This window comes from Rhineura floridana, chromosome 10 (assembly GCF_030035675.1).
Source record: "Rhineura floridana isolate rRhiFlo1 chromosome 10, rRhiFlo1.hap2, whole genome shotgun sequence".
Lineage (NCBI taxonomy): Eukaryota > Metazoa > Chordata > Lepidosauria > Squamata > Rhineuridae > Rhineura > Rhineura floridana.
In genome coordinates this window covers 73,582,770-73,606,434 of record NC_084489.1, presented here as the reverse complement: position 1 = coordinate 73,606,434, position 23,665 = coordinate 73,582,770, and the positions used below count along the sequence as shown (strand labels likewise).

Sequence of the window (23,665 nt, the reverse complement as noted above, 5' to 3'; positions counted from 1 at the left end):
AGTTGTTTGATTCCAATACATGGCTAATTTTGTCTTAGTGAAGTATGAAAGTGAAGTATGAAAAATACAACCCAACCATTCATTAATTCATTTCTCCCTATGTAACAATCACTTTAATAGAAATAGATTCCAATTTGCTGGGAGACTTTACCGCTGTACTGAATACCTGGAAGCTTGGCAGTAGGTACTGTATTAGTTTTCCAAAAATCTATTTTAACTATCTCTCCTAGGATTTTGGAAGCATCAGCAATAACAAAAGGCTGTATTTCAAACTTGTAGTGGTAACTAAATCTTGCAATTTAAAATAGTCTTAAGACACATGCAGAGGGGCCTTAGTTCAGTTCTGCTTTGCCTGCAGATGTTCCAAGACTTAATCCCTAGCACCTCGGCAGGCTTGGGAAAGACTCCTGCCTGAAACCAAGGAGGAGCCCTTATTAGGCAGTGTAGACAATACTGAGCTAGATGGTCCAATTTCTTCTCTTGCTCTAAGGCAGATTTCCATAATTCTAGATTAACTAGCACTTGTAAACCAACTTGTTGAAATTAAGGAAAACCTATAGCTCAGTAACAGAACACATCCTTTGTGCCACAAGTCTCCAGTTAAAAAGATCTGAGGTAGCAGAAGAAAAGCTATGCTGAAGAGCTGGAGTGTTTTCTGCCACTCAGAATATAGCAATAGGTTACCTCGATCAGTGTGGTTCAGTATAAGGCTGTTTCACCTATAACTATTTCATTCTCTTCTCAAAGGGGTGGAATGGAAAAACCAACTTGTGAAGTATCGAATCATGGAAGGGAGGTTGTGTAACAGGGATAATTAACCTATGGCCTTCTACATGTTGTTGGACTACAACTGCCATCGTTCCTGCTCGTTGGCCATGTTGGTTGGGACTCATGGGAGTCAGTCTTAATAGCTGGATGGCTCCAAGGTAGCCACCCCTGCAATCAGCAGTATTCAAGAGCCAGTCTTCCAGAATAGCTCCTTTCCTTTTGACTATCCAAAGCAGAATATGGAACATAGGGGAAACTAGCAATCGTGCACAATTTTCTGGGACGTAGAATGTATCATAAAGGGTGAGATTATTCAGTGCAGGGTACACAAAATCTTGTTCTGCTTGTTATAGTGAATTACATTAAACACAGTTTACCGTGGTTATGAAAGTAGCAAATAAACTGCTGCCAGCAAAATTGTATGTGGGAAAATCAGCTTGAAAGTTTGAATTAGAGACTGGGAAACAAATCCTCACCCCACTTTCTTGGGAGTAAACCCTCCTCAAAGGACTTTTTTCCAAGTAGACATAGCTAGAATTGCACTGGTAGTTACAAAATAAAGTTATATATAGATACATCCTGTAGTAATGGGCACTTTCCGTAATTCACAGCAGAAATAATTGGGGAGACCTCAGGTTGAGGTTCTTCAGGTATTTGGCAATATAATCTAGCCCTTAATGCTCATCAACATCACCCCCCCCGCTTCCCCCTAACTTTTCAGGGTGAGTGTTGCTGAACTTCTCTGCTTCTACCTGCTGCTGGGAGGATGGTACCATATATGTTTGTTTTGGCTATAAAAAAGCTAGAGAACTGAGGCTAAAAACAAACTTCTTCAAAATCATCTCCTGAGATTTTATAACTGCAAGAATTATGGCTGTCAGAGGCTCTTTTGTGCAGTTAGGGCAATGTATTTGAAGTCAGCTCCATAGCCTTAGAAGATCTGTTCTAGAGTCTCATGTTTACAGTATATATAGACAGTTTCCCCCTCAGCATCAATGCAATGAGGATTCCTCAATCTGTAGTGCATCTTTTACATCCTATCACACTGACCCATATTTTAACTGCCACTTTAGGTATGTCTACCACCTTATACAGGATCTTTGACTTTGAACAGCTGTCTTTCAAACTGCTTTTGAAAGTTTCCTCAGTTTCAAGAGGAGGATGTCACGGCAGAGGCTGGTTGATAAAGAACAAGATAGGGATTTTTTTACAACGCTTTTCAAAGGAAAAAATAAGTTTATATTGGATTATATCCAATTCAAGTCATATTCTGAGTAGACTCACTGAATAAGACTAACATGGATTATCGCCCATTGTCTTGCATTCCACAACAATTATTTTTTCTGTAAACTAGCCTAAATGCTCCCACTCAATAGGCTATAGTAAATTAAAAGGGAACACAACAAACATTTCCATTTTTAATATATGAATTAGTGTAAGATTTTCTCCTAATATGATTGGATCCATAGCCTGTAAAAAATTAGGTTCAATTTATAGGACTCTATTTTTAATCATTAAAATGACTGCTTTTTTCCTAGACAGAGCAGAGTGTCTGGATATGTAGTTTTTACTTTGTGACAAGAGTGTAGAACCTTTGGCCTGCCAGATGTTGCTGAACTATAACTCCCATCAGCCCTAGCAAGCCAAAGGTCCCCCCACACCTGCTTTGACTCCCTATCTAGTTCAATCTGAAAAAACAGCCTCAGCCATTTTCAAGCTACTGTAAAAAGCCGGTTTTTGTAGTCAAGAATTCCTTTCCATGTTACAGCCATTAATTCAAAAAAGGAAGGTACGTTTGGAGTCTACAGAAGAACAAATTGTCACTTGATGTTTTGAAATACCACCTGGTTTTTTCCCTTTAATGACACATGTCAGTTACCCTCACACAAAGCTTACATGTACTTAAAAGCACACTATAAGAGCATTTAACACCAGTTACATATTAACTTGTGTACTCTATACTGTTAAAGCTCCAGAAGGTTAAACATGAATGGATAAAATAAACCAACTTTGGGATGGAACTGGGGGGCAGAACACTTAAGTAACTACTACTTCCTTCATCCCCTAACATGACTTTAGTATTAAATATGAGATGTAGCCTTTAGTCCAGTGGTGGCTAATGTGTAGCCCTCCTGTTGCTGTAGAACTAAAGGTAAAAGTAAAGTTGTCCCCGCACTTAGTGTGAGTCGTTTCTGACTCTTAGGGTGACGTCTTGCGACGTTTACTAGGCAGACTGTATATATGGGGTGGGATTGCCAGTTCCTTCCCCGGCCTTTCTTTACCCCCCAGCGTATGCCAGGTACTCATTTTACCAACCATGGATGGACGGAAGGTTGAGTGGACCTCGACCCCTTTTACTGGAGATTCGACTTCCTCCTTCTGTTGGAATCAAACTCTGGCCGTGAGCTACAAGTCCCATAATCCCTGATCATTGATCATGTAGTGGGGGCTCATGGGCGGTTGAGTCCAACGACATCTGGAGGGCCACACGTTAACTACCTGCTTTAGGCCAATGACAGAGCACCTATTCCAGGTATTCCATTGTTTTGTCTGCAGCAAACGGGATTTCTGACTCCAAATAGCTGACCTCTTCCCTACTCCACATTACACAGCTTGTGTTGCCAAATACATATATAGAGAAAGATATCCTGGTTAAGATGTAACTCCATGTTAACTGGTGGCCTAGTCAGACTTCAGATTCTAGTGGTTATATCAACAAATATATTCCTGTTGCTGGCTTGTTAGAAATCTAAATAATGACTCCAGGAAGTGAAAGGCAAAGGAAACTCAAGTTTTATCAAGCAGCCATCCAGGTCATGCCGGATGTAAAAGCAAATTCCCTTCATCCTCAAAGGATTTGTTCCTATTTCAATCCTTATGTTGCAACCAACTGTACAAATGGTATTTCAGATATGCCCTTATCAGTATTAAAAACTAAACACTACTATATCATTTTAGATCAGCATATTCTACTCACTTACATTCTGTAAATTTTATCATAATCAACAAATTTCTTCAGATTATTCAAGTTATCCCACCATTTAAAGAGAAAAGTCTCTGCAATCAGTTTGAACCATGGAGTAATCTTGATTTCATTTTGGGATGCCTTTTCCAGAAGTTCTTTCAGTTCTTCCTGTGTCACATAACAGTAGCTTTTAATTTCATTGGGATCTGGATTCAGGGTCACATTCTTTTGCACAAATAGGATGTAATCTATTTCATGTTCTCCCCAGGTCCCATTAGACTGGGCTTTGTAGTGAATTCGGGTTAAGTAGAAGATTTCTTCCGGCGTTACCTACAACCAGAAACTTGTAGTGAGCCTGATAATCAGTTTTTTTATATGACTTTTTCCCACAGAACACCTCAGTACAAACCTATTATCTGAAAAAGGGGTGAGGAAAGAACTATGCCATTTTGCTTTTGCTTTAACATCTTGATTTATAACATTGTTTCTGTATAATCAGTGGCTTAGCTCAAAAGTATTACACACAGGACTTTCCCACTCACACCTTCTTTTACCCTATCTAATCTGATCCCAAGGACTGTGGTGCCATCTGGAATAGTGTAATGGAGTAGGCTGTGTGCATGTCTGCCTGGGACATTCAGGGCCTAAGCGAGTGTTTCTTTGAATAATGTGTGTATTAGCTGATAGCAGATAAAAGAACACCCTTCTCACTAAAGGCTTCAGAGAGAGCATTTCTTCTTAGCTCTCTAGTTATATGGCCAGAGCTATTGCTTTGCTTCAGCAATCAAGGAAGAAAATTAGATTCAAAATACTACCAAAAAACCCCTAATGCTGGAAAAACTGTTGGGTGCTGGTTGCCCAGACATGTAGAAATTTGATGCTGGAGCAAAGGAATTTGAAATCTTTTTCCAGCCCTTGGAAAAACTATATTACAACAGTTTCCTTACTGGTCCAAAACTTTTATAGATTATCTGGTGTGTTGTTGGACAGGTTATAACACTTAGACTATCAACTGTTACATCTGTAAACATGCAAGTCCTGATTAATTGTAATCATTTTTAACTATAAATAGGCAGCTATGTAACTAAAACTCAAAGCAAGTTTTCCCGTCATAAACCAAACTTGGTCGTTCTGACTAATGAAAAAACAGAGACATGTTGAAATAGCAGCAAACACACTGTATTAATTGTCCCTGCTCTAAGCTTTTGGGAATAGGGCAGACTAAGAGCTTCCAAATAAGTATTGTGGCTCTGTTTAGTAATTAAGTCTGCAAATACAACTAGATGCTGTTCAACTGCTTTCCTCTAGGGAAGTCATTACTGTGAAACAAGAACATTATTTACCTGTTCCACTGGAATTCCTAACTCTGCTGTCAGTCGTCTCTGAGCTGCTCTTCTAACGCCAACTGCGTTATCTTCTTCCACTTCAAGTGGGGTATTTAGGGGATGACTGCAACAAGTGTTGGTGAAACAATCTATCCAAAAAAAGAAAATTGAGTTTTAAGAATGCTTTGCAGCATTTTAGATATAGAAGCCCACCTCAGGAATCAAGTATCCACGTTTGTGAAGTTTGAAATATAAAGCTCCGATAAAGAAAGCAACAGCTCATACTGTACAGTTCAAGGTATTAAAAGCAACAAAAACCCATAAACACTTAGCACCATAAAGAGTATGTTTCCAGCATGTTAGCATCATTTGTAATTGTGCTCTCAACAGCCTCTAAGTATATTCGGCTTTTTTAAAAAAAGTACAAAGCACTAGTAATTATTTAAATTGTGGCTTTCACTGCCTTCCAATATACACTTGTTCACTAATCAAAAGTGTGCTAGTCTAGACCAAAACAGTTTTACCATGCTTCTGCTGCTGACTGAACAAAAATAGTTCACAGACATGCCCACAAGACCACACCAGGAAAATAAGGCATCCGGTTATTTAAAAATGAAGGTGAATAAATTAAGGGCATCGAAACCGTATCTGAAGTTTAACAGACTATTCTTTACTTTAAGCTTTCAAAATGTATGGGGGGATACAAAGCTGTATTGTTTTCCATGTGGAGCATAGATACAAGACTTCGTTGTTGAATAACTGACCTGGGAAAGTAATTTTGGCATCTGATCTCTGTTGCAACAGCAGTTTATTCTCCGTATTGAACAAGAAGACACTGAATGCACGATGCAGCAATCCTAGTACACAAAGATAGGCAATAAGCTTTATAAAAAATTGTACAAGGGGGAAAAGTAAACTTTATCCCTATTTTGCTTGACACTCAATCTTAAATTTTAAGATCAAAGCTTATACAAAGACAAAACCTTTCATTTTATGCATGACTGTTTCTCTTCTAGGTTGATATCTGCCTTGGAAAGGGGGCCTAGAATATATACGTTTGAGCAAAGTATTTGCTTGGGTAACCACTGGAGAGCTTTGTAGGAGTAAAATTAAAATACCATTATGTGCCTGAAGTAGATGTATTGCTACAAAACACGACTTTTGCAAAAGCGAATTGCTGATGTGCTTTTTTGCTCTCCAGGGAATGGAACTAATGATTTTGAACAGAGATCGGTTCCTTACAGATCTATAATCAAAGAAGTCACAAGCTCATGTTTTCATTAAACCAGAAACAGGCAGAATTTCCTGCACTACAGACTAAAGGCTTGTTCTTTTCCTTAGATATGTTGTTCCTCAAGCCTACTAATTCAAGAGCAGGTTGTACATCATATTTTCTCCCCTTTCCCTTAGTATTAAACAAGATAACTGCTCTTATGCTATCCTGCCTATGAAACAATACACTCAAACTGATGTGTGTGTCAAAGTCAACTTAGAACAGTGAACTCTGATTGTAACCACCTACATGCACCACAGGATAGTCTCAGGTGTTCTCTTGAAGCAGCACAAGAAAAAAAATTGTTAAGAAACTCATATTGCTTCAGTTGCTGCATCTCATCTTGTGAGCAGTGAGATAGTTGTGAATATTTCCTCCGCCAAAATTGATGTTTCAACTATGCAATGTGCTCAGGGAATATGCCCCCTGTTTAGGGAAAGCCTGGGAAAAGTGACAGAATAATGGCAAATCACTCATACAGCTTTTATTGCTCCTTGGAGTGAACATCTGAAGCCACACAGAGTTTAATTTTGTGTGCCAGGCAAATGTATATAAAAGGTTAGGCTAAACGGTGTAGCAGGAAGTTGCTCTGTGGGCAGTGTATGGCTCATTTGATATGACAAATGAATTGATGATTGGGTAACCAATTAGCAAGCCTAAGTTGCTTTTCAGCTTCCTGGTGAGAAAGGTTTTTTTTTACCACCTGAAGAACTCTATTAATTCAAAGTTATCTTGTACATGGATGTACAAGACTAGTCTGTTCAACCACATTCCTCTTTTCTGTTCCATTTCCTCAAGTTCTCTTTTCCCTGCTACATCTAGCTGTACAACTAGATTGCAAATGCCTCGGGAGTCTATGATAAGGCAAGGTAGAAGTCCTCAGTCCAATTTGGGTACTCGGGCAGAACTAGCTTACTTAAAATGGGACTTGAATAGTTCTTTTTTAAAATACCTTTGTCAATGTTTTCATTCAGGTGGCAGTTTTTCTTGGTATCTGAACCAATGTTGTTGTCATTTTCATCAATAAGGATGCACATCTCTGCCAGCAACTGTACTTGCTGTTCATCCAGTTCATTTGTATTTATTTCAGGCATAACTGTAGTATTGATCTTCCTAATAAAAACACTGATAAGAAACGGTCACATTCACACACACAAAAACCCCTGCAACAGCTCACAATTTCACAAATATTTAATGAACTATATCAGAATTAAACCTGCAATGACAATGAGCGCTGTACATAAGAGTCAATGGAACACAGGCATGCAAATGAGGAATTTGAATTTATTTTAGAAATAAAAAATAGCAGCCCCAAGTCTCCTTCAGCTCCATGATAACCTGTCAGCCCCAGTACCAAAAGCTCTGAGTGCTTGTACAGCTACTGCCTCCAACAGCAAAGTTTTGCTGCTGAAAGTGAATATGGAAGTACTTTACATTTATTTATTTATTTTATTGCACTTTTAGACCGCCCTATAGCAACAGGTTCTCAGGGCGGTGTACAACAGGATAAAAACACATTTAAAACCAGCGAATGTGAATACAACATATAAATATAAAACACATTAAAAACAGATTAAGACAAAATTAATAAAAATTACAATTAACTATAACATTAAAATTAAAACAAGACTTTTGAATTGTCTGCACTGCAGGGGGAGTGCAGGGAGAAGTGTACTACTTTTGCTATTTAACAAAAAGGTCAAGATCTTTTACTCAAAAGGTTTCTATGCTAAAAGAGGGCTAGTTATGCGCTACTCTAAAAACACATGCTTTGTGCCTTTCAAGTATCCGAACAGAAATTACATTTAAATGACTTAAATAGGGAACATATAGGAAGCTACCCAATACAGACCACTGGCCCACCTAGCTACAATGACCAGCAGTGGCTCTTCAGGCTTTCAAGCAGGGGTCTTGTGCACCTCTACCTGAAACTCACACAATCACTCTTTCTCACCTAACCTACATCACGGGGCTTGTTGTGGGAACAAAATGTGGGAGAGGGGGCAGTTCGGGGGAAGGGAAAAGAACCACAATCACCATCCTCAGCTCCTTGAAGGAAAGCTGAACAGAACTTTAATATGTTCACAGACCTTAAATAACGCTTCTATGTGGTGGAGGAAGAGAACTCGCTTCCACGAGATGTAGAGACACAACGTGCCTTTAAAGCACATCGATTCCCCCCTCCCCCGAATCATGGGGTCTACTGTTTGTCAAGAAAGGTAAACTCCAGTTATGCGCTTTAAAGGTATGGTGTGTTCCCAGCCAGAGGGTTACTTAGATTCCCCCCTCCCCGTTTTTTACTAGGTAAGTGGATATATTCGCTGGGGAGAACCTTCAACAGCTGTAAGCCAAATTAACTAAGTGGAAGCTCCAAGTACAGAGGCAGTATATCTGGCAGTAACAAATACTAGAGACGAGCGCCTGAAGGCTGCGTGTGTGAAGAAAGAAAGAAGCGCTGCTCCTGTCGTGCTCTGATGGCTTCCCGGAACCCAATAGCCGGGTACTGCGGGGAAAAGAGGAGGCTGAACCTGACGGACCTCTGGCCAGTTTTTGAAGTGGGAACCCACTTGCCCGCCCACTTCCCCTCAGGGTCATTGCCGGCATTCCTTCGACGCCTTCCCCGAAAGGCTTTTTTGTCCTTACCGCGCTCCGTTCTCGGACCTCCACCCGCCCCTTCCCCTCACGCCAAAGGAGGAAAGCCGCGGCGACGACGGAGGAAGAGGCTGCGGAAGAACCCGCGCGCCGTGACTGAGGCAGCAGCAAGGACGACTCCCTAGAGAAGAACAAGAGAAAGCGCGAGCCGCAAAACCTTCTCCTCCGGCTGCCGCGGCAGTGACAGCCGCCGACGCCAACCTGCGCCTAGCGCGCCACATCTCCAGGCAACACTCCCCCTCCGCGCCTGGCCAATGGCGCCGGCTCCAGGCGCTTGCGTCACCGCGTGGGCCGATCGCACCACCACAAACAGGCACGAAGAGCCCCGGCAAATCATTATCGGGAGAAGGGCCCCTCTCGCGGGTCTACAGACCAATAGAGAGGACAAAGCGGTACAGGGCGTGGTTAAAGACGGGGGATGGGCTTAAGGAGCGAAAAGTAGAAAAAGATAGAACATACACACGCATACAAAGTCGCAGACATAATAATGAACAACTACATAAAGAGAACAAGTATACGCTGAGGGGCCGAAAGGCCTTGAAATGCAAGAAGTACATTTTGTAATATTTCTAGGTAAAGGCTGCATGTATATGTGTCCAGTTTTACAATCCTGGGAAGCAGCAGCATGTAAAGATCCCTTCAGAGTCACAAGTCTACTCAATTTTTCAAAGAAGGCTTGGTGAGACTCTTGCCTCTTTGTTAGTGGAGGCCCAAGACTGCTGTTGAGGAGGGCAGGTATGAGAGAACTATTGGACTTGATGGCCTTATAGGCCCCTTCCAACTCTACTATTCTATGAACTAGAAGAGGTCCCCAAATGCAAAGATGTATCACTGAACACTAAAGTCGGGATCATTCAGCCCATGATATTCCCAATCGCTATGTATGGATGTGAAAGTTGGACAGTGAAAAAAGTAGATAAGAAAAAATCCAACTCGTTTGAAATATGTTGGAGAGCTTTGCACATGCCATGGACTGTGAAAAAGACAAATAATTGGATGTTAGAACAGATTAAACCAGAACTATCATTAGAAGCTAAAACAATGACACATAATGAGAAGACATTCACTAGAAAAGACAATAATGCTGGGAAAAACAGAAGGGAGTAGAAAAAGAGGAAGGCCAAACAAGAGATGGATTGATTCCATAAAGGAAGCCACAGACCTGAACTTGCAAGATCTGAACAGGGTGGTTCATGACAGATGCTATTGAGGTCGCTGGTTCATAAGGTTGCCATAAATCGTAGTCGACTTGCAGGCACATAACAAAGACTCTTGTCATCATGCAGATTACCGTGAACCTCAATAGCACAGTTGCAATGACTGTAATCTACTTTCTCTATCCCTTTCCCTCTAGCCAGGGTCGTTGCAACATCCAGTACATTTCTCTGTTTTATCAAGCCCCACCTTAAGGCTACTTACCTCGTCTAGGCTTCTCCTGAGGTTGTGGTGGCGTTAGCTCTTCCAAGCTCCTTTTCAAAGCCTGCTGTTTTGCCCTCCCCTCTTCCCCTATCTCAGCCCTCTTCTTATACCCAGTAGAGAGCCGAGTGCGCACCTTCAGGCGACACTGCCTCACCCTTTCTGGCACAGGTTTGTCTACACACAGCTATGTCAGATGTAGCAAAGCATAGGTGTTGCAGCTATTTCCAGGTACCTCTCCATTATAAGATTTGTAAATGTTGTGCCATTCACAACAAGCAGTAATTTAAAATATTCATCTATTTATAGGCATTAATTTTTATAGATATGATGCTGGTAAACTGGTAACACAATCATTTATTAAAAATATTTTAGAATGGATTCATGGATATTTATATAGATACTTTTTGTTTTTAATATTGTTGCTTGGAGACCTTTGGGTATCAAATGGCTAATAAATTTCTTCTTTAAATAATAATAATAATAACAACATAGATACCAGGGTGGTAACTGGTTGTAACACAATATTTATTAAAAAATATTCATCTATTCATAGTAAATTACCTATATAGACTGGGTTAGCCAACATATTACCCTCCAGATGTTGTTGGACCACAACTCCTATCAATCCCAGCCAGCATGAGGATTAGAGCTGTAGTCCAACAACATCTGGAGGGCACTTTGTTGGCTGTCCCCGAGGAACATAATATAAAAACAACCAAATCATGAAAACAATTAATACTAAAATACACCATCAAACAAATAGGGCAGCTAAAGGTAACTGTTAACAAAGCACCTATCTTTGCTGTGCTAATTTAAAAACTAACTCTTCAAACCTTGGTCTCTGTTGTTGTTGTTATTCTTATAAATACTAATGGATGCATCCCTACAAGAGGGGTCGCCCACTGTTGCTGCTCCCCAGAAAATCCTCCCTAGACTGGGAAGATTGCAGCAAATTAGAGTGCAATCCAACTGCTATTTGTGCTGGGCTGAGAAGGGTTGGATATGGCAGACCCTCAGCTGAGCTGGCTGGGTCCTGGCTCAGGCAGGCTACACCAGCAGAAGCCCCTCAGCTCAGCTCAGCAGCAGTGGAACCTGGACCCAGCTGGGGGTCTGCCTAGGATGCCCAGCCCGGTGGAAGGCCTGAAAAAGGGGCGTTCCAGGGGAATATCAGAGAAGGGGCCGGGGGGAGGGGACTTGGGCCACATCCAACTTGAGTTCGAAGCACTCCTGCAGGCCCAGTCCAGGCAAAAGTTACAGTGGGAAAAAGATTGGTCTTAGAAAATAACTGCAATAGAAGTAAATGGAGAGGGCTTACTCCCTGGTATTTATTTATTAAATTTATACCCTGTCTTTCTTTTTTCATGAAACCCAAGGTGGCTTACATATGGTTCCCAGGTGGTCTCCCATCCAGGCACTGACCAGACCTTTTACTTTCTGGTCCCTGCGTGCAGCTCCTGGCTGAGCTGGCATTCATCCAACCCAGAGGCTCCTGAATGGCAACTTGATGCGGTGGCCTTTCTGCTGGCTCCTCTTGTGTTGGCGTCCCTTGAGTTGGATTGCTTTGTTACTAATATTCCCTTCCTGAGTAATGCTGGAGCAGGTAGTTGCTAAGGAACTTGGCACAGAAACTGAAAGACAAACAAGAGTTATTCATCCTAAATGCTCCTTTCTACCCCATCCACATCTCTTTGTTCAATAAATTAAGTCTCACCTTGGTACGGTCATTAACCAAAAGGGAGACTATAGTCAAGAAATCAGAAGAAGGCTAGGACTGGAGAGGGCAGCTATGAGAGAACTAGAAAAGGTCCTCAAATGCAAAGATGTATCATTGAACACTAAAGTCAGGATCATTCAGACCATGGTATTCCCAATCTCTATGTATGGATGTGAAAGATGGACAGTGAAAAAAGCGAGTAAGAGAAAAATCAATTCATTTGAAATGTGGCGTTGGAGGAGAGCTTTGCGCATACCATGGACCGCGAAAAAGACAAATGGATGTTAAAACAAATTAAACCAGAATTATCACTAGAAGCTAAAATGATGAAACTGAGGTTATCATACTTTGACACATAATGAGAAGACATGATTCACTAGAAAAGACAATAATGCTGGGAAAAACGGAAGGGAGTAGAAAAAGAGGAAGGCCAAACAAGAGATGAATTGATTCCATAAATGAAGCCACAGACCTGAACTTACAAGCTCTGAACAGGGTGGTTTATAACAGATGCTACTGAGGTCGCTGATTTATAAGATCCGTAAGTTGAAAATGACTTGAGGGCACACATACATTTTCACAATTTTATGGATTGACAGGTAGTAATGCATAGCAGCCACTAGCAGGCAGAGTGTTGCCTTCTAAACTGGTAGAGATCCTCCATCTTTGTACATCAAGAAACCGATTTATTCATTTTTTGTTACGATTTTGTTTGTGGTTTCTTCCCTGTTCCTCCGGATTGCTGCTGAGCACATTCAAACTATGACTGAGTAGTCTAATTAGTGCAGTGGCCAGGATTTGGCATGGTAAACATGGGCCTTGGTTGGATCTCCTAATTTCCAGGTGTTAGCACTATAAGATCTTTTTAGAAAGCAACTCAGCTTTCTCTGACCAAGTCCAAGTATAACTCAGTCTGCCAAATCTATTTGTACATACTGCTTACAGCATCCCCAGCTAGCAGCAGATAAAATATGCACCCCCATTTCCAATCTCTGTGCATTCCCTGGTCCAGGAATGACTGACATGGTGCCTTTCAGATTTGTGGACTACAACTCCCATCAGTTGTAGCCAGCATAGTCCGTGGCCTGGGATCATGGGAGTTGTAGTCCATAACATGTGGAAGACACCACAGTGGCTGCCCGTGCAGCATTTAGGTTCTGCATTCCTCAGAGCAAAGGCGATACTTTGTAGGGCCATTAGGACAATCTCCAGCAGTCTTACTGGTTTGACCAGTTTAGCAGATCCCACTCTTGCAATGTTATAATTACAGAGTTGGGACAGACCCTGGGAGATTGTCCAGTTCAACCCCAATTCCATTGTGCTAAACAGAAAGAGACATTCCAAAGCTATTTGATCTCAATGGGGTTAAGTATGTATATAGCAATCAGACTGCGGCCTTTGGGAATTAGTTTTATTTCAGCTTCAGAAATTACAATGATGCTGTGCAACTGTAATCACAGGGATGATGTTGCCCAAATGACTAAAGCAAGATTAGAAGATATTTGCAAACTGAGGAATATATGAATAACATATACATTAACACTATCACTCAATAAATAAATCTTAACCTGCAATTCTGTGCACACTTCCATGTGCGCACAGCCATGAAGCTCACTGGGTGACCTTGGGCTAATCACTGTCTCAGTCTAACCTATATCACAGGGTTGTTGTGAGAATAACATTGAGAGGGAGAACCATGTATGCCACACTGTGGAGGAAAGAAGGGATATAAATGTAAGAACTTTGCTTTCCTAGAAAAGAAAAAGACCAAGATATAAGCAAACAAGCTGGCTCGCTCTTGAGTATCTCAGACCCTCTGCCTTTTTGCCCTTTTATGGCTCTGCGCAGGGTCTTGCGACAAAAATTGTTGGGGTTGTCAAGAGAAGCTTCAGAACAGCACAAGCGCACTCAGTGCAAATAGGGAGCTGAAGTCCAATTATTTCAACTTGCATATTGAGTGCCCCGACCTTTAGGATGCACACCTTAACGTGGTGAGGGGGTTTGAGAGTGCTGAAGAAGCTGAGAGCAATGCCGTCAGGAGTCTAGACCAAGAGGTTAGACTCCTAGCAGGGGCACCCATGGCGGAATGGTCAAAGCTGAGACACCAGACTAAGATGCATCCAAACTCAGAGGAAGGCAATGGTAAACCACCTCTGAATACCTCTTACCACAAAAACCCTATGAACAGAGTATCCAAAATGCAACACAAGATAGTGCTGGAAGATGAGACCCCCAGGTCAGAAGGCACTCACGGAGCTACTGGGGAAGAACAAAGGACAAGTACGAGGAGCGCTGTGACTAATGACGCAGCTGGGTCAAAGCCGAGAGGAAGCCCAGAGGCTGATGCGCACAGATGCGAAAGGAGAGTCCGGAGTTGTATGGCACACACAATAGGAACATGGAATATGAGAAGCATGAACCAGGGAAAGTTGGAAATTGTCAAGCAAGAAATGGAGCGTATCAACATTACAATACTTGGTGTGAGTGAATTAAAATGGACTGGAATGGGACATTTTCAATCAGGCAGCTACAAAATATTTTATGCAGGAAATGAGAAATCAAGAAGAAATGGGGTTGCTTTAATAGTGAGAAGTGATGTAGCAAAGGCAATTAGGAGCTACATCATAAGGTCTGAGCGACTGAGATCAATGAGATTAAACGGGAAACCTATTAACATAACCATCATCCAAGTCGACGCTCCAACATCAAACGCAGAAGAAGAATTGGAGAGATTTTACGCAGAACTACAAGATGAAATTGATCACACACCAAAACAAGATATGATGATAATCATGGGGGACTGGAATGCAAAAGTAGGGAACAGAGAAGAACTAGGAATTGTGGGGAAATGGGGCTTAGGTGACAGAAATGAAGCAGGAGAAAGACTTATTGAATTCTGTGAAGCCAATGATTTGTTTCTTGCAAACACATTTTTTGAGCAACCAAAAAGACTGTACATGTGGACATCACCAGATGGTCAATATAGGAATCAAATTGATTATATAATTGGAAACAGAAGATGGAGAAGTTCCATACTTTCTGCAAAAACAAGACCAGGAGCAACTGTGGTACAGCTCATGAACTGATTGTATCGAAAATCAGAGTAAAGCTAAAGAAGAACAACAAAGCACTCATAATGCCAAAATACAATTTAAATAACATCCCAGAAGAATATAAAGATCAAATAAGGAACAGGTTTGAGGCTTTAAACTTAGTTGACAGAGAACCAGAAGAACTATGGACTGAAGTCAGGGACATTATCAGGGAAGAATGCAAAAAGACAATACCTCTTGTTAAGAAGAGAGAAAGACCTCAATGGATGACTGAAGAAACTCTTAAAATGGTTAAAGAGAGAAAGAAAGCAAAAGCGAAAGGAGATAGAAACACAGTCAGAACCCTAAATGCAACTATACAACGACTAGTACGTAGGGACAAAGACAACTATTACAATAGTTATTGTATAGAAATAGAAAAGGAAAACAAAAAGGGAAGAACAAGAGCCCTATTCCAAGTTTAGAGAAATGAAAGGGAAATTTAAACCAAGAGTATGGATGTTGAATAATCAACAGGGGAACACACTGACTGACCGAGATAAAATAAAAGGAAGATGGAAGCAATACACTGAAGAACTTTACAAAAGAGATGCAAGGATGACAGATTCATTCATGGAGGAACCATATGATGAAGAACCAGAAATTTTAGAATGTGAGGTGAAAGCTGCTCTTAAAATTCTTGGAAGAAACAAATCACTAGGAATAGACGGCATACCAATAGAGTTGCTACAAGCTACTGAGACTGAATCTGTCCAAATTTTGACAAAAATTTGTCAAGAAATATGGAAAACTAAACAATGGCCCATAGACTGGAAGCGTTCAATATATATCCCACTTCCAAAGAAAGGGGATCCCAGAGAATGCAGTAATTACCGAACTATTGCCTTAATATCCCATGCAAGTAAGTAATGCTCAAGATTCTACAACAAAGGCTCTTACCATATATGGAGCGAGAAATGCCAGACGTCCAAGCTGGATTTAGAAAGGGAAGAGGCACCAGAGATCATATCGCAAACATACGTTGGATAATGGAACGGAGCAAGGAATTTGAGAAGAAAATCACCCTGTGCTTCATAGACTACAGCAAAGCCTTTGACTGTGTAGATCATGAAAAACTATGGAATGCTTTAAAAGAAATGGGGGTGCCACAGCATCTGATTGTCCTGATGCGCAACCTATACTCTGGACAAGAGGCTACTGTAAGGACAGAATATGAAGAAACCGATTGTTTCCCCATCGGAAAGGGTGTGAGACAGGGGTGTACTTTATCACCCTATTTGTTTAATCTGTACGCAGAACATATCATATGGAAAGCAGGATTGGACCAAGATGAAGGAGATGTGAAAATTGGAGGGAGAAACATCAATAATTTAAGATATGCAGACGATACCATACTCTTAGCAGAAACCAGTAATGATTTGAAACGAATGCTGATGAAAGTTAAAGAGGAAAGCACAAAAGCAGGACTACAGCTGAACGTCAAGAAGACTAAAGTAATGACAACAGAAGATTTGTGTAACTTTACAGTTGACAATGAGGACATTGAACTTGTCAAGGATTATCAATACCTCGGCACAGTCATTAACCAAAATGGAGACAATAGTCAAGAAATCAGAAGAAGGCTAGGACTGGGTAGGGCAGCTGTGAGAGAACTAGAAAAGGTCCTCAAATGCAAAGATGTATCACTGAACACCAAAGTGAGGATCATTCAGACCATGGTATTCCCGATCTCTATGTATGGATGTGAAAGTTGGACAGTGAAAAAGGCGGCTAAGAGAAAAATCAACTCATTTGAAATGTGGTGCTGGAGGAGAGCTTTGCACATACCATGGACTGCGAAAAAGACAAATAATTGGGTGTTAGAACAAATTAAACCAGAACTGTCACTAGAAGCTAAAATGATAAAACTGAGGTTATCCTACTTTGGACACATCATCAGAAGACACGATTCACTAGAAAAGACAATAAAGCTGGGGAAAACAGAAGGGAGTAGAAAAAGAGGAAGGCCAAACAAGAGATGGATTGATTCCATAACGGAAGCCACAGACCTGATCTTACAAGATCTGAGCAGGGTGGTTCATGACAGATGCTCTTGGAGGTCGCCAATTCATAGGGTCACCATAAGTTGTAAACAACTTGAAGGCACATAACAACAACATTGAGCGCCCAGTTAACTACTCAGGGCCAGGAAACGCATATGATGTTTTCTGAACACTTGACAGTGTTTTCAAATGCTAAGTATTACTTTGAAGCAGCTTCCTAAATCCCTTAGAACTCAGTGGGATTTAACAATTTTAAAATAATAACTATAATATTGCTAATAATACATTTATATAGTTGCCTAGTAAACATGCACAGGAACATGCTCTCAAGCCTTAATGAACTCAGCGGGACTTGCTTCTCAGTCAACACGCTCAGGAAGGCGCTGGCAAACGTGTTTACTCCGAAATCTAATCTAACCTCCCCCCCGTGGATTCCAAAGGGACTTAATACCCAGCTAGAAGCGCGCTTCGCCTTTCAGCCTTGTTTGGCTGTTGCAGCGTGGAACGCGAGCCTCGACGTCACGTGACATGCACAGACGTTCCTCCTGCCCCCTTATTGGCATCTGTCTCTATGGTTGCTGGCTGGCTAGCTGCGACGAGGCTTCCGGTAGTAACCGGAAGTGGGCTCGAGGTTCTGTGGGGCTAGCGGTGTTGGTGCATTCCGTGTCTGAAAGAGAGACCAGCAACACCAGCGACTGCGTCCTCTTCCTCCTATTCCTTTTGCTCGTTTTCCTTCGCCAGCTTCCTTCTAACCGGAGCTGTCTGCTCGCTCGCTCGCTCTCTCTCTCTCCCTTCCTTTGCTTGGCTTGTTCTTCTCCCCGTCCTCCCTCCCTTAACCTTCCTTCTCCCTCTCCTGGCTCGGGAGCCGCCCCCTCCGCCTCTCAGCTGGACTTCAGAGGTGAGCTTCAGGGCCTCCGTCTCTCTCTTCCTTCCTTCCTTTCTCTCCCCCACCCTATACTCCCGCCATCTTCCCATCCTGAGGGAGAATCGTGCTCTCAGCCCAGGGGGGTAGATCCCCGTTGCTTCAGGGCGGCGGGTCTTCAGCTTCACCTGCATAGGGAGCCTGGGCAGATATACAGGGGGTTTCGGGTTGGGGGGTTTATTATAATGGAGATGAAGCGGCAATAGGGCAGCATGGATTGTTCTGTTGAGGGTGTAGGATAGGAGAACATGGTGTTGGAGAGTTGCTGAGGGGATGTGCCCCACAGCGCGGGATAGTTGATGATACTAGGTAACGATATCTGATGTGTGTTTCTTTGTATTTTTGTTATGCTTTTGTATTTTGTTTTTCAACATTGTTTGCCCCGAAATCTAAACCCATCCCCGGATTCCAAGGGGATTCCAATTATTTTTTTAGAGTGTTTTTAGTGTTTTTGTTTGCTGCCCTGGGTCCTTCTGGGAGGAAGGGCGGGGTATACATTTAATAAATAAATAAATAAATTCTGATGTTTTGTGTTTCAGTTGTAGACTTAGGCACAGAATTGGGTAAGAGCAAAACATGTATATAAAGTGCTTCTAAAATGTGTAGATGAAATTTTAAAAAACTTTAATCTTATGAGAAGTTTGAAATACAATAAATATATGAATGAAATTTGTAAAATACAATATTGTATGATCTCAACTATCAAGAATGAAACCTTAGTATCAAGCTGATGCAACAAACAAGGAATGGATTAATGCTAGAGACCAAACACATTTCAATTCCCAAAGGGATCTTAACACATTGTTGTCACTGGCAGTTGGTCACTTGCTGATCTATATGGATAAGGTGAGCTGACCAGTGACATCCATAAGGTTATTGTGCGCACATGGTGAACATAGAGATGTATAAGGTGATATAAAAAGTGGTCTTGATTATAGCTGCCAGTCTGTGTCTCAAGAGTGTCCGTGGGCAGAAATAAGTTTTATAAGTGACAATAAATCAATAAAGATACTTCACAGGAATTGGTGTAGGTTATGTGGCTATTTGAAGAGATGAAAGATGGAAAAGGGATCTGCTTGTAGTTTTGTTTTTTAAAAATCTATACTGCTTTTCATTACAGTGAATAACAAATCAGTTCAGAGCATAAAACAATACAGAAATCAAATAGGAATAAAATTATCAGTAAAAACATCAGAACAGCAATAAACGAGGACATCTGGGACCACTATTAATGAAAGCCTGGGTGAATAAGTAAGTTTTTAACAGTTGGTGAAAGCATCCCAGAGAGTTCCTATATAATTTCAAAAGGGAGACCGTTTTGCTTACACATAAAACCAGTGTCAGATCAGCTGTCTTAAATTAAGTGGAGCTCTTCTTTCCATTCTCCTTCTAAATATTCTTAAAGTGAATACTTCTGTTTGAATACTGAGGTGTTAACCAGATCTCTTGCTCCAAGGTGTATGTTTCAGGAACAAATGAGGTAACCTGGGTAATTAGAGTGTGGAAGGCTGCCAGTTAGATTCAGAGAGTCTGTAGTGTTTCAGTGAACTTCTCATTCCCAAATATAATTCCCTCTAATAAAACAACACCCCTTTCTTCTTTAGTTTTGGGAATACCTCAACACACCTTGTTGAGACTTGAGTTTACCCCCAAATGAATTGAAATGAGGTGGTGTTGCCTCTGCTGTAGCTCTGTAGTAGTACAGTAATAATAATAATAATTTTCATAGGACAGCTATCTATTTCTAATAATAATAATCTTTGACATAGCACTCTCTTAGTGTTCAGACAACTTCCTTTACATTCTCAGTAAACCTTATGCCATCTAGTTCAGATAAATTAATATTATTCTCTTATTATGCATTGGGAGCTGAGAGGATAGTTGCCTAAGATTTCATGTGATAGTGATTTGGTTAATGATTTCATAGCAGAGGCAAGATTTGAGCTGGTGTTTCTTTCATAGTTCTTAGATGCTATGCTATGTTTTCACTAGTATTTTTACATACCATAATTTTCTGAAATGAGTAATGCTGATTGCTTGAACCAAAATAAAAGAGTACCTCATACCTGTGAACAACATACAAACAATATTAGGATGCATGTCCTTCAGGTTTAGAAATGAAGTGATCTTGGGGGTAAAAATTGCTGTCCCTAAAAAAGTGTCTTGGTGTTACTTGCTGAAATGTATAGGCAGGAGGCTTAAAGCAAGCCAAAGAAAGCATTTAACATAACGCACAACATGTGGCATTCAACATAATTCACATCCTTTGGAATTCATATTAAGGTTTTGTGAAGGCCACAACCTCACGTGGCTAAAGATGGCACATTTCAGGTATTAGGCCCAAGCAGAAGTAACATTTGGTATATAAAAGCAGCATACCCACGTGGGAGTTACACACGGCTGGCATATTTAAACTGGATCACTGGTTCCTATGTGCACAGTATTAATGTGCCATTCACGTGCACCATAGATTCCTGTTGTGCTAACACTGTACATACAGAAATTAGCAACCTACTTTAAAAGCAATGCTGTTATTAGGTTGTCAGATAGCAGCAACTGAAACATAGATATTGTCATTCTGCCCTTCATGTAAATTTCCCTGTAGCATCTGGGTGGCTGCTTTAAAATAATGGTTATCTGGATGGACTATTGATACAATCTCAAATTGAAAATTTTCTTCGTATTTCTAATAAAGCAGCATGAAATGTTAAGTGCCAAGGTTACTGTGGCTTCCAAATAAAAATAAACATCATAACAAAATATGATTTTTTAAAAAAAGTACATAACTGATTTTAGAGGAGGTGTTACAGGACAATGGGTAGAACACATTCTTTGTATGCAGAAGCTCCCCAGCATTTCCAAGTAGGACTTGGAAGACCCCTGTCTGAAACCCTGGAGAGTTCCTGCAGGTCAGTTTTGACAGTACTGAGTGAGATGGAAGTTTGGTCTCACTCGGTATCAGGCAGTTTCATATGCACTTTTTAATAATGTTCAAGCTTTGATTATGGGAAAAACTATTTTAAATACTTCTTGGTGCATGATTTCTTCCCTGATATTTACATTTAAATGGTAAAATAATAATTTTCAAAGTGCTTTATTCTCTGGTTGGTTAAAACATCTGTTATTCTATTCCGTATGTTATTTGGGAGCAAGGTGGGAGAGAGGAAGGTGGAAAATGTTGTCTTGAAGGTATTTAAAAGTATAGGCAAGAGTATACTGGGGGCAGGGATATTTTAGCGGTGTATGTATGCCATAAACAGTTTTGTTACTAATTGAGTGGTTAACTGAGACATTGCTAAGTGTGTGATTAAAATGCTCAAGTAGTTTCAGCATCACTCGGATGGAATGGCAAGTTATGGCACATCCCCCAGGTTGCAAAAATGGCAGTGCTTGGGATTGCTAGGTTAGGTAGTTTTGCTCAAGCCCGTGAAGTCTTCTGCTGTTCTGAACTAGGATCTCTCTTAACAAGCACTGTTGCCCATTCTATAATTGAATGCAACATGTACTTTATGTTATCTACAAAACCTTCTGAGGGTGAACTTTAGTACTCAGCTTGCTGAATAATATAATTGAGCATTTAATTTCTTATAGATCAGTTGTTGGCACTGTATGAATAGCAACCAAATTCCAGTAACGACTAATAAGATAAACGTCGATATCAACCAGTGATGGAGGCACAAATTCCCCTATTTAGTTGTTACCAGACATGCATTGGAGTTTTTTCTAAATTCCTTGACTACTACTAGTGGAAGTCGTCATATGTTCATATTCCTGTTTATATTTTATGAACATTAGCTACAGTTTTTTATTTTCAGTATTAAAATTAGCTGAAACTATGAAATTACACTGTGAGTAGGATAAAAGAAAGCTATTTCGATTCTGAGGAAAAAAATAATGCATCTTGCCTGTCGGGGCTTTTAATACTGGGTAAACTCAAAAGGCACCTATGCCAGAATGAGATAAACTTGTTAATGTAGTAATAAGAAAATGTGCAGATAAATAGCAGGGCTTATGCAAATTAAATGGAGACTAGATATGGCTTTAAAGCACACACTTCGGGCAGGTGTGCTTATGATAAGGCGAGTGGAGTGAACAACGAGGTGACCTAAGAAAATTGCTGGTTTTGTTCATGAAAATTGCAGGGTTTTGGAGCTATGAAAGAACTAGATGATTAGGTTATTCTAACATCAAGTGAAAATTCAGTGCAGAAAATTGCTGGTTGAAAAGAATAATGTAATTTGCCTGGACGTTTTAGCTGCTGATCTACAGAACTGTTGCTTGTATACCAATTGGCATTAGCCTGTTTAACACCCACCTAATCAGCTATTTCCCATCCTGTGCCACAATCTGCTGTAGAACACCTGGTTTAAAAAGCAGACTGCTTTGTGGAGGATATGTGGGAAGAACTCTGTGATTGGGCTGTCACACTCAAACTCTTTGTGCCACTGTTTGCCACTGGTTGATGTAGGTAGGTACAGATCATCAATATTAGACAAGACTCAACCTTCCTGCAGCCCCTGATTGAGAACTTCAATCCTGAAGCAAAGAGGCATACATGTACATGTACATACATCCTTCCATGTGCCATCGCATTTCAGTCTGCTTCCCTCCTGGCTCAGTGTCTCAGCCATTTTTTACCTGAGCGTATCAGACATGGGTTTCCTGTTGCTTGTTTTCTTCCCTCCTCGTATCTGTTGGCTTTCTAACTTTGCCAACTTACCTCCTGGCTTAATATTTTTTTGCTGTGAGCCTGTCTCATCCTTTTGTTTTAGTATTGACCTTCCACTCCTGTTCCTAATGCACTATGGTTTGGCAAATCTTGTGGAAAGTCTGAAGAATTGTCCTCTGGGGTCTTGAAACCAGGAAAAGGGAAAACAGATCTGCTGAGTATACAGAGTTGTCTGCTTCCCTGAATCATTTCTGATGACTTTGGTGGTCAAACGTGCTGTCATAATAATGTGACTGTTGTTTATTTGTCTTGCTGAGGACCTCCTGAATCCAGGGTATGTTCATGAATGTGCACTCAATTCACATGGAGTGCAAGTCAGGCCTCCACCCCAGTTAAAGTGCAAGAAGGCGGCTAGCCAATGTGGTGCCCTCCAGATGTTTTGGACTACAATTCCCATGAGCCCTAGCCATTGTGGCCAATAGTCAGGGATGATGGGAGTTTTAGTCGAAAACATTTGGAGGGCACCATGTTGTCTATCTCTGTCTAGACCATGCCCTATATTCTCCTGTGGCTGTGCTTGAATAGGAGAAGATCATTAGTGGTGAGCAAACCATTTAGGAAAGGTTGCCCGCCACTACTCATATTTTTATTGTGGAACTCCTGATAAATTTTTCAGCAACTCCTGGTTTTCCTGGTACAGTACACAGTTTAGAAATCCGTGTTCACTGGATAATACTTAATGCTATCCTATGCTCTTAACTAACTGCTTCTGCCATGATCGTCTTTAAGGTGCCACAAGACTCTTTGTTGTGCTTGCTGCAACAGATTAACATAACTTTCTGAAAATCAGCTGTTAACCTTAT

The 23,665-nt window shown here is 40.9% G+C and overlaps 2 protein-coding genes across 6 annotated transcripts in view; one reads left to right on the top strand and one right to left on the bottom strand.

Annotated features, from left to right (window-relative positions):
• Positions 1 to 3,538: 3,538 nt before the first annotated feature.
• On the bottom strand, positions 3,539 to 10,502 carry IDI1 (isopentenyl-diphosphate delta isomerase 1). Of its 4 annotated transcripts, none has more exons than XM_061587506.1 (5): positions 10,403 to 10,502; positions 7,284 to 7,456; positions 5,823 to 5,915; positions 5,077 to 5,207; positions 3,539 to 4,063 (listed from the first exon to the last, which is right to left on the bottom strand). In XM_061587506.1, the coding sequence occupies exons 2-5, from the start codon at positions 7,423 to 7,425 to the stop codon at positions 3,746 to 3,748; spliced, it is 684 nt and encodes a 227-aa protein (XP_061443490.1). In that variant the 5' UTR covers positions 7,426 to 7,456; positions 10,403 to 10,502; the 3' UTR covers positions 3,539 to 3,745. The 4 variants fall into 4 exon arrangements, with proteins under 4 accessions (XP_061443490.1, XP_061443491.1, XP_061443489.1 ...); XM_061587507.1 differs by having other exon boundaries at positions 7,284 to 7,444; XM_061587505.1 differs by lacking the exon at positions 10,403 to 10,502 and adding an exon at positions 8,975 to 9,300 and having other exon boundaries at positions 7,284 to 7,444.
• A 7,270-nt stretch (positions 10,503 to 17,772) lies between these two features.
• WDR37 (WD repeat domain 37) overlaps positions 17,773 to 23,665 on the top strand; it is an 82,624-nt gene continuing 76,731 nt past the window's right edge. The window contains exon 1 of one of the 2 annotated variants that reach the window (XM_061587501.1): positions 17,773 to 18,109. The gene's annotated coding sequence lies outside the window, so the exon portion shown is untranslated. Of the gene's footprint in view, positions 18,110 to 18,158; positions 18,443 to 23,665 lie in introns of those variants that run through there. The other variant, XM_061587502.1, reaches the window with a different exon arrangement.

Bases quoted from the DNA above. Each gene is read 5' to 3' on its own strand.
- IDI1 (XM_061587503.1), bottom strand. From the start codon at position 9,204: ATGTGGCGCGCTAGGCGCAGGTTGGCGTCGGCGGCTGTCACTGCCGCG. The intron at 7,457-8,974 runs GTAAGGACAAAA...GTTTCTTATCAG, and splicing joins AGGTCCGAGAACGGAGCGCG to TGTTTTTATTAGGAAGATCA. The intron at 4,064-5,076 runs GTAAATAATGTT...TTCTGGTTGTAG, and splicing joins TAGGAATTCCAGTGGAACAG to GTAACGCCGGAAGAAATCTT.